Here is an 11,654-nt window from a genome sequence, read left to right on the forward strand (position 1 = left end):
TTACTAGAGAAAGTTATTTTTTGGCCTCCAATCAAAACATTGCTAGGTGCCTAACACCTTCTTATCCCCATACCTAAACTCCAGACACATGCTCTAGTAAAGATTAGTCCTTCCATGAAAGGCACTATATTTATGGTTCGTAGACCTAATATAGGTGGCAACTCCATTTACCCCCTCTACCATGGTCCACCCTAGGCTAAGGCATACTTCCTACAAATTTGGGGAAACCCAAGGAATCGTCGCAAGTGCTTGCACCCACAGTTGGTTCAAGTCAATGTAAAGAACACACAGCAATGTTTGGGGGAAGAAAATACTAGGTTTGGAAAAAGATGTATTTATGTAAGTAAAACACTAAGGTTTGAAAGAGGAATATAAAGAGGTTATTGCCTTATATGTGAGTAGGTGGTTCATAATTATGAGCCTAGTTACTTAAAGAACAGCCCTGAACACGTGTAGTAAACTCCACTTACAAAATTAACTAGGTCCCACTCAATTAAAGCACGTGTCATCTATTAAAGTGTCAATGTGGCACAATAAAGAGTAGTCAACAAAACGTCAAACGTTTTGCTTGGCTTGGAAGAAGAACATGTTCATTAGTCAAAGGATTACATATTATATAGGATTTGAAAAATGTTGCTGGATTGTAACAATAGCAATGCAACAAACCATTACAACAATCAATTATCTCAACCAGGTCGAAGTTGTTGTTCCTTAGATAGCTCAACGATGGTAGCCCACCAGCACATATTTGAATGGGAATAAACATTGGGTCACAAATATATCCACCTTTGATGGGATGAAAGGTTATGGGTTGGTTAAAGTCGTAGTGACACCATGGTTTCATTGGTGGATCATCAGTGGAGAAGCTTTGGTAGAACCCAGTAAGATTGTTGAACATCTCCTTGCAACTAAAGAAATGTTTGGCAACAAATTTTGGCTTTTTATAAAGAATTCTAGACATTTGAAAGAATTTCTTATGTTGCAAATTTCTTTAAGAGGAAGATGTGCAAGTATTTCAACAAAAATATCAGCATTTTCTCGAATATTTTTTTTTTAAAATGATTTATCCTTCCATTTTTAGTCAATATAAAGAACACACACTAATGTTTGGGGGAAGAAAACACAGGGTTTGAAAGAAGATGTATCCGTGTACGTCTAAGACTGGGTTTGAAAGAGGAAGACAGTATAATTATTGCCTTATATGTGAGTGGTTGGATCAGAAATATGATTATGTACGCAGAACAGTAATTATGAGCTTAGTTGCTTGAAGAGCAGCTCTAAACACGTGTAGTGAACTCCACTTACAAATTTAGCTAAGTCCTACTTAATTAAGGCACGTGCCATCTATTAAAGCAATCCATATGGCATGATAAGGAATGGTCAACAAAATGTCAAAATGTTACGCTTGGCTTGGAAGAACAACATGTTCTTTGGTCAAAGAATTAAAAATTATATAGGATTTGATAAATTTTACTGAATTGTAATGATACAAAAGCAACAAACCATTATAACAGTCAATTACCTTAACTACATCGAAGTTTTGCTCCTTAGATAGCTTAACGATGGTAGCCCACAAGCACTTATTTTGAATGAGAATAAACATTGGCTAACAAAAATATCCACCTCTAATAGGATGGAAGGTTATGAGTTAATTAAAGTCGTAGTGACGCCATGGTTTCATCGGTGGATCATCAATGGAGAACCTTCAGTAAAACCTAGTAAGATTGTTGAACATCTCCTTGCAAATAAAGAAATGTTTGGCAACATATTTTGGCTTTTTATAAGGAATTCTAGACTTTTGAAAACACTTCTTATGTTGCAAATTTCTTTAGGATGAAGATGTGCAAGTATTTCAACAAAAATATTAGTATTTGCTTGAATATTTTAAAAAAAAAATTGTTTTCTCCTTCCATGTTTAGCCAATGTAAGGAATTGTGGACACAACGGGGAGTCACCACCTAGTTTTGCAATGGCCTAGAAACCATGAATATAGCGTCCTCTCAAGAAAGGACCTTTTGATCTTACTATCAAAGTATGGGTTTGGAGTTTACGTACGATTTTGGGAAGGTGTTAGGCACCCAAAACCATCCAACCCTAGGGTTGGCTTCCACTCATTATGTCTTATGTCTTAACCCTATTAAAGGCATATTCAATATTGTATCTATACTAACACACACACTAGTATACATCTAAACATACAACATGGCATCAATTGTCCCAAAACCTAATCATTCATCTATCATGGCATACCACAATGCATCCTAACATACATCTATCATGGCATCTCATATCAACCTAGCATTCATCAAGCATCATGTCATCATATTACATCCAAGGTAGAAGCATGTAAACATTAAATCAAGGCAGAAATACAAGTATAGAAAGATCCAAGTAAATATGTGATTAAGAATAACTCATCCAAACAAGCATGTTCATATCTATCATTAAACATACATCATGCGTATTCATGTGAATGCATAACTTACCTCACTTACCTTACTGCATCTCAACACCTATGGCATTAATGCATGAACATGTGAATACGTGTTCATGGCATCAAAAGATAAACTCTAATTTAACATGTGGAAGACAAACAAGAAATATACAATAAAGTAGAGCCTTATATCTATGAAAAATGATCAAAACAAAGGCATAACATGTGAAATAAGCAAAGAAAACAAAGTAGAAACTTGGATTAAGGTTTCTGGGTAGCAGTATGCGTGCACATGCAGAGGCATGCGTGCATGAGTTAGCTACATGCATGTGCATACTTTGACCCATGCACGCATGCAAGATGCATGCATGCCTAGGTTTGCTCAAAAACCCTAACCTAGAAACGCAACATGCACAAAAAACAGAACAACACTTAAAATAAAGAGACAAACAACCTAACATGCTTAGAACAATAAAGATTTAATAAAACTAAGCTAAGCAAACATTTATAAACACAAAACAACAATTAAACTACTAAAAACAGAATCAAACTAAAGGAAAAGAAAGAAAAAACTAATATCTCAAAACAAAAGCTCTTCAAGCTTTATTTTTTACCATTCCACTTAGTCAAATCTATTCACAATCAATAAAAAGTGATTTGTAATCTTAAACTCAAAAATCAAGGCCAAAAAGGGCCTCAATTAAAAGAAAATTGACTTGAGAATATTTTGTTAAAAACTCCCTCTTTGATTCACTATTTCTAGTGAATCTTAGTGTTTTCCCTTTGGATTGCTGTCTATTGTGAAAAGGTACCATGTATGGCTATTTATATTGTGAAAATGGAGGTTTAGAATAGCTCCTAGACAATGTGGGATTCATTTCAAACCTCAGTCTTTAATGTAGAAAACTTACCTTTCATAGTTTCTAAAACCCTATATGCGTGCGCAGGTTTGTGCCTGCATACGCATGCATCATGGCCATGTGTGCAAGTTTATTCCTGTGTGCTCAGGCCGAGGGTTCCTTGGCTTTACTTTTTCAAAAATAGATTTATTTGCTCATTAAAAGTTATATTTTCCATTTTAATATTTCAGCATCATTGGGGAACAAGACCCCAAGTCATAAAGGGTACAAAATGCGATGTCTACGCATTAATATTTTGGGGAAGAAAACACAAGGTTTGGAAAAAGATGTATCTATGTAGGTGTAAGCCTGGGGTTTAAAAGATGGAGAAAGAGTTGTCATATGTGAGTGGTTGGTTCAAGTCAATGTAAATAACACACAACAATGTCAGAGGTAAGAAAACACAGGGTTTGGAAGAAGATGTATATGTGTAAGTGTAAGCCAAGGGTTTGAAAGATGAAGAAAGAGTAGTTATATGTGAATGGTTGGTTCAAGTTAATGTAAAGAAAACACAGCAATGTTTAGGGGAAGAAAACACTGGGTTTGGAAGAAGATTTATCTGTGTACATGTAAGACTGGGGTTTGAAAGAGGAAGACAGAGTGGTTATTGCCTTATATGTGAGTGGATGGTTCATAAACATGATTACATATGCAGAGTAGTAATTATGAGCCTAATTGCTTGGCGAATAGCCCTAAACACATGTGTAATAAACTCCACTTACAAAATTAACTAGGTCCCACTCAATTAAGGCACATGTCATCTATTAAAGCAGTCCATGTGGCACAATAACGAATGGTCAACAAAACGTCAAACGTTTTGCTTGGCTTGGAAGGACAACATGTTCTTTGGTCAAATGATTACATATTATATAGGATTTGACAAATGTTACTGAATTGTAATGATACAAAAGCAATAAACCATTACAACAATCAATTACCTCTACTAGGTTAAAGTTATTGTTCCTTAGATAGCTCAACGATGATAGCCTACCAGCACATATTTGAATAGAAATAAACACTAGCTCACAAAAGTATCCCCTTTTGATGGGATGGAAGGTTACGGGTTGGTTAAAGTCGTAAATACGCCATGGTTTCATTGGTGGATCATTAATGAACAACTTTGGTAGAACCTAGTAGGATTGCTAAACATCTCCTTGCAACTAAAGAAATGTTTTCCGGCAAATTCTAGACTTTTGGAATTACTTCTTATGTTGCAAATTTCTTTGAGAGGAAGATGTGTAAGAATTTCAACAAAAATATTAGCATTTGCTCAAATTTTTTTTTTAAATAATTTTTTTTCTCTTTCCATGTTTATTCAATGTAAAGAACTCATGGTGATGTTTGGGGGAAGAAAACATAGGGTTTGGAAAAAAGATGTATCTATGTAAGTGTAAACCTGGTGTTGAAAGAGGAAGAAAGGATGGTTATATATGAGTGGTAGGTTCAAGTCAATGTAAAGAACACAGCAATGTTTAGGGCAAGAAAATACAGGGTTTGGAAGAAGATGTATCCATGTAAGTGTAAGATTGGGGTTTGAAAGAGGAAGATAGTGTGGTTATTGCCTTATATGTGAGTGGTTGGTTCATAAATATGATTACATAGGCAGAGTAATAATTATGAGCCTAGTTGCTTTAAGAGTAGGCCTAAACACATGTGTAGTAAACTCCACTTGCAAAAATAGCTAGGTCCCACTCAATTAAGGCACGTGTCATCTATTAAAGCAATCTATGTGGCACAATAAGGAGTGGATAATAAAAAGTCAAATGTTTCACTTTTATATTATACTAGTAGTAACCTACACGATGCATGAGAAAGCTATTTAAAATGAGATCAACTCCAAAATATAAAATATATTGCATCATACATAAAATCGTTGGATCCAAAGCAAGTTACAAATTGTCAAGCTTTACAATTAGAATCGTTTGCAAGTTAGACTACAAAATTGGGCAAAAGAATCAATTACACGTTACAAACTGTCCAGCTTTTTATTGGTGGCAAAATCACTTGCATGTTCGAATTTGGTCCCAGTGGATCAAGTTCAAATCTTTTATCTAGATATTCAAGTATCTGAAAAACCTAAATAATAAAATAAAGCAGAACTTGAAGATAAAGCAAAACTTGTAGAATTGTTGTTAGATTTTGAGGGTTGAGAGGCTCTTCAATACTATCTCCACCACAAAATCCATCCATATCCACAATATTTTCTTACAAAACCTTTAGAATTTGATTTTTTGAATGTTTCCCTAACTTCAACCAAAAAAAAAGAGAGAGAGAGAGAGGAAAAAGGGTTAGGAATTGAAATCCCTAAATTGACAGAAACCCTAATTGAAGACAATAGGAAAATAGATTAGTCATAGTTTAATTGAGAAATATTGAGAGAGAGAATGGTCTGATATAAAGGTCATGTCCTTGCAAGCTTTCAACAAAATAACTTGGGTCTGCGTATGAGAGAGAGGTAGAGGTTTTGCATTTGGTAAGTAATGTCGAAAGGTTTAGAGACTTAGTTAAATAGATTTTTTTAAAAAAAATAGTGAGAAAGAGAAAAAGTGCCCTAACGGAGGCATCGTTGATTAACAGATGAGACTCTTTTCCATTCTTGACGCTCTATACCATTTGCATCTTCCTTCTGCTTCTCTAAAGAGGTGTGAGAGAATTTGGAAGTTTTATGAATAATGCACCTTTGGCAGTTTTTTATATCTACACTTGCACCTCTTGGTTTTGAGTCCAGTAAGAGAGAATTAGAGTCAAAATCAAAATTTGCTATCAAAGATTGAAATATGACTCAATAACTTGAATCAAAAAACTAAAATGGAACATGGCATTAAAACCTCTATTTATTTATTTATTTTTTTGTAAAAACCAAAGGTTCACCACCATACAAAGAGAGAGAGGGTGAAGAATAGAATAAACTCACAGTTTTTGATTTTTTGTCTAAAGAAATATAAAGTGAAATTTATTTGGAACGGTGTAAAATTTATAATCATCCACCGGAATAGTGCTATTGAACACCAACAGTAGCAAAAAATAACTCGACTATCCCTGTTTTGAAACTATGTAGCAATGTGTCCCTCTTTTGGAACTTAATTTTTAGAAAATCAAGTTCCCTTTATAACTCGACTTTACCATTTCTAAGTTATCTTCTGCACCTGTCTGGTGTTTTGGCTATAACTTTCTGCTTATAATTCTAACTGATTCAAGATTGGTGTCTCTTGAAAGGAAATTTAATTCTCTACAACTTTTCCAAAAATAGATAAAACCAAATTTCAATGTTTTCAAGGCCAAAAATGTGATTCAAGTCACTACTGAAAAATCGTAGTGGTTTTTGAGCATTTTCTGAAGGGAAATCGTATTAATACCGATCAGTATTATTTGGGAAAGAAATCCAACATTATATTAACCAAGAAGCTGGTAAATCAACATTAACAAAATTGACAATGTCTGAAGGAACAAATTCCATCCAAACTAACAACAAAGTAGACAACTAGGCTCTCCTAACCAAGGCATCCGCCAGAGAATCACTCTGTCTAACAGTATGAGAGAAAGACCAACTCCAAAGAGAACTAACAATCGACAAAGTATCCTTTAAATGATGGCCCAAGGCAGAATTAAATAAGTCTCCCTTATTCAACGCATTGACGATAACCTCTGAATCACCTTCAAGAATAGAATTATCCAACCCAACTTCACTAATGAATAAAGCTACACGTCTAGCAGCCAAAAAATCCAGTAAAACAATAGATGAAGGGTTTGGGATTTTTTCCGATAATCAGGCCATAACCTGACCTTTGGAATTTCTAATGACCACACCAATACCTGCTTCTCCTGTATCTGCAAAAACAGCCCCATTGAAATTTGTCGTGAAACAATCCGTATCAGGAGGCTTCCATTTTATGCACCTTTGAGGTTTAGACATCACAGGTGTTGCATTGAAGCTCTTAAACTCATGAAGGTAGTGCCAAGCCTCACTAGGAATTTCATCTAGCAGTGTTGCTGCTTCTTCAACTCTAATCTTATTCCTTCGGCACCACAAAGACCAAGCTGTTACTGCAAACAACTCCAATGCCACCGGTTTAATTTTGATTAACTCCACCAAGTCAAGAAAAGAGCCCTTAGCAACTTTCCTACGATCAACCCAGCCAAAGTCCTCCTCCCACACTGATCAAATAGCATCACAATCCCATATAGAATGCATTAAAGTTTCTTGCTGTCCAATGCAGAGTCACAGTCATCAACAAAAAGTATTTTACTCTTTTTCATATTTAGGTTCCAATTAATACCGATCGGCATTAATTAGATTTCAATTAGTACCGATTGATACTAATAATTTCCCAATTAATATCAATCGGTACTAATAAAAAAACTCGAAATACCGATTGGTAATAAGAAAACTCAAGTTAATAAGGGGAACTCAATTTTTAGAAAATTAAGTTCTTGAACAGGATATATATCTAAATAGTTTGTTCCAAAAAAAAAAAAAAAGTACTAATACAGTTTTGCTTAAGCACGAAACAAGAAAAAAGTACCTTTTATATGTTTTTAATTGTAAATAAGGCATTAATTTTATGTAGCCGCGTGGCTCAATAAAGTCATAAATATAAAATAGATATAGATCGATGAAGTCTAAAAAAAAGTGAAAACAAAAGGCAAACAAATTTTTGGCAAAACTCATAAATAATTCTAAAAAGAGTATGGAAAGACTCTTTACCCCAGCAAAAGACACATAAGTCGAGTTGAACCAAGGAAATTCCCGTAAATTCCTATCCCATTTCACTACTAGATTCGCTGTGCAGTCTCCATGCGAACACGTCTCTGAAATTCCAACGTGTGTGTTTTTTTTCTGTCCCAAAATTATCAAAAAGACGGGTTTGTCTTGCAGCGGCGGCATTCCATACCCACTGCCCACTGCTGACAACTCTTCCGTCTATCATGACCATCCCCATTACCTGATCCAAACCCTCATTCAGTTTAGCTCCTTTTTTTCATTCCATATTCCCAATTTGCCCCTCCACCTCTCTTCAATTTACTTTTTGCTCCCTTTTCTCCATTCTCTTCGCTTGTGTCTATCCATGGATGGATCCTTTTTTCTCTGATTATGAAACCGAAACCTAACTCCCCCGTTTGGTTGCCGAGAAAGTGTATTGGAAAAGTAAAGAAAGGGAAAAAGAAAATCGTGTTTTTTCTCTTAACCATCGGATAAACCCTGTTTTGAGTCTTTGAGTGAGCTTTACTTAAAATTCAAGTTTAGAATTTTAGTTTCTTATATCTTTCCTTTATTTTCTCGGCAACCAAACAGGAAGAAATTAGAAATGGCCTCTGCATATGCATTGAATTTCTCGTTTCGTTCGTCGATTTCGCCTCATCGGTACCAGTATTTCGTTCCTCAATTTCATCGTGGTTTTTGGGCGAGAAACTGTTGGAAAATCATGAACCACCAGCAAAACCCTAGCAGCTACTTCGTTGTCCCCAAAAGAGTAAGCAAGAATCGAGAACTCATCAGGTCGTCGAATTCGGTGGAATTGGACCACTACGTGACGAGCGACGAGGAGGAGGAGGAGGACAAGAGCGAAGAAGAAGACGAAATGAGCGAAGGGTTTTTGGAGGCGATAGAGGAATTGGAGAGAATGACTCGAGAGCCGTCCGATATTCTCGAGGAAATGAACGAACGGTTGTCAGCGAAGGAGTTGCAGCTAGTGCTTGTGTATTTCGCACAGGAAGGAAGGGACTCGTGGTGTGCGCTTGAAGTGTTTGAGTGGTTGAAGAAGGAGAATAAGGTGGATAAGGAAACAATGGAGCTTATGGTGGCGATAATGTGTGGTTGGGTGAAGAAGATGATTGAAAAGGAACATCATGAAGTTGGGGATGTGGTGGATTTGTTAGTCGATATGGATTGTGTCGGCTTTAAACCCGGGTTTAGTATGGTTGAGAAGGTGATTTCTTTGTATTGGGAGATGGGGATGAAGGAGAAGGTCGTTTTCTTTGTTAAAGAAGTGTTAAGGCGTGGTTTTGCTGATGCTGATGCCCATGCTCATGCTCGCGATGATGGACATAAGGGAGGACCAACTGGATATCTTGCTTGGAAGATGATGGTCAGTCACTATGTTATCTTATCTTGTCTTGATAGTTATTATTATTACTATTGTTATTAGTATGGTAGTTTGGAATTTCTGATTGTCTTTTGTCTTGTGGATTGGATAAACATTTCTTTTCAATTATGTTACAGATATGATTTTGATGAGACTGAATAGTTCATGTCTAACTGTTTTTTACTCGTTTCAAATTGGGGTGCTCCATCAAATTTGCTATTCCTATGCTGAATTTTGTTGAAATTTCTAGCTTTTGTGCACACATATTAGTAATGTGTATTTAAATTATTAAACTGGCGGGGTTAAATGTTTGGGACAAAGAGAGATGGGGGGAGAGAGAAGAGGATAGTCTGTGACATGTAGGATATCAACCACCTTTATGAGTCAACCAAACCCGAGTTCCCAACTATTTTTCTTCTATTAATTGTTGATTATAAATCAGTTCTCAAAGAATTTTGTTAGGTTGATTTAAAATATATATACAAGCTGTAGCTCATATGGCACCTACTCCACTTATAAGAGCAAGGTGGATAGTAAGATTGTGGATTCAACGCCCACCAGGTGTCTCTGTAATTACAACAACAACAACAACAAAGCCTTAGTCCCCAAATTTTTGGGGTTGGCTATGGTTCCTCGACAAATTAGTTAGGATCAATCACATTTACTCTTTTCCTCCATTCTATTCTATTTGAAGACTGAAGTCATAATCTTTATTATTTCCCTAATTGACATGTCCTTTTTTTTCACTTCTACTAATGTTATTTTTTGTCTTCCTCTGCCTAGGGAAGTTAAGTTACTTTGTAATTTGTACTCTATGTTTATTGATGTTTATGCTTGAAGTTAGAGATCAATTCTGAATTTTGTGTAAATAACAATACAAAATATATACTACCAGGTTGATGGTAACTACAGGGATGCAGTCAAGTTGGTGATTAATCTTAGAGAATCTGGGTTGAAGCCAGAGGTCTACAGCTACCTCATTGCAATGACAGCAGTGGTTAAAGAGCTGAATGAATTAGCAAAAGCTTTACGCAAGTTGAAAAGTTTTGCAAGAGCTGGGTTGGTAGCTGAGCTTGATGAAGAAAATGTGAGGCTTATTGAGAAATATCAGTCAGATCTTCTAGCTGATGGCGTACGCTTGTCTAATTGGGTGGTTCAAGAGGGAAGCTCTTCACTTTCTGGGGTGGTTCATGAGAGGCTTCTAGCTATGTATATTTGTGCTGGTCGTGGGCTGGAAGCTGAAAGGCAGCTGTGGGAAATGAAGCTTGTAGGTAAAGAGGCTGATGGAGACCTGTATGACATTGTTTTAGCCATCTGCGCTTCCCAGAAAGAGGTCAGTGCTACATCGCGGTTGGTAACTAGAATCGAAGTTGCAAACTCTTTACGCAAGAAGAAAAGCCTATCATGGTTGTTGAGAGGTTATGTTAAAGGAGGACATTACGATGATGCTGCAGAAACACTAATTAAAATGCTTGATCTAGGCTTTCATCCAGAGTATTTGGACAGGGCAGCTGTGTTGCAGGGTTTAAGAAAAGGGATCCACCGATCTGGAAATGTAGAAACTTACCTCAAGCTTTGCAAGCACCTCTCTGATGCAAGTTTGATTGGACCTGCTCTAATCTATCTTTATATGAAGAAATATAAGCTTTGGATCGTAAAAATGCTTTGAGTACTTAATTCAAACTAAGATTTGTCCGAAAGATATGGTTTAGTTTTGAAGATTGTATAGCAGAAGCACTTTTTCACTGCCCTTTGTACATGTTAATACAAGCACCAATATTAATTTTATGTAGTTTTGGCTGGATTTGAGCTCCACAAAAATGTTGGATAGACCAGTTCCTACAGGCTGATCGATTGTGAAATATAGGAATATGCTGTCTGTCTTGTTCTCGGAAATAAATAACTGTATATATATGGTGGCTGATGCAAACATAATAAATAAAGCTTCAGCACAGTATAAGTAAGTGGACTGCATATAAATACTAGAGGTACGTTCTTATTGCATTCTTGTCCCATCTTTTTCTTGTAGAGTTTCTTATTCTATAAAGGATCTCATGTGTGTTTTGGACCTCAGTGATGTATGTAATAACTATTCATTATGGTGAACCTGAGTTCTGATTGCATATATCACATTTACTTTTATCCCTCTAACAAAATTCAGTTGGTGACCTGAGTCCCCCCCACCCCCCCCCCCCCCTTCTCTCTTTCCCCCTCTTTTTTCTTTATTAATCATTTTGA

The 11,654-nt window shown here is 36.1% G+C and overlaps 1 protein-coding gene across 1 annotated transcript; it reads left to right on the forward strand.

Moving 5' to 3' along the window:
• The first annotated feature begins 8,106 nt into the window (after positions 1-8,106).
• LOC126689267 (pentatricopeptide repeat-containing protein At2g30100, chloroplastic) lies at positions 8,107-11,420 on the forward strand. The gene is made up of 2 exons (XM_050384405.1): positions 8,107-9,419; positions 10,312-11,420. Exons 1-2 carry the CDS (start codon positions 8,640-8,642, stop codon positions 11,083-11,085), a joined length of 1,554 nt encoding a protein of 517 aa, XP_050240362.1. The 5' UTR covers positions 8,107-8,639; the 3' UTR covers positions 11,086-11,420.
• The last annotated feature ends 234 nt before the right edge of the window (positions 11,421-11,654 follow it).

The sequence above is a fragment of the Quercus robur genome, chromosome 1 (assembly GCF_932294415.1).
Source record: "Quercus robur chromosome 1, dhQueRobu3.1, whole genome shotgun sequence".
In the NCBI taxonomy this organism is placed as follows: Eukaryota; Viridiplantae; Streptophyta; class Magnoliopsida; order Fagales; family Fagaceae; genus Quercus; species Quercus robur.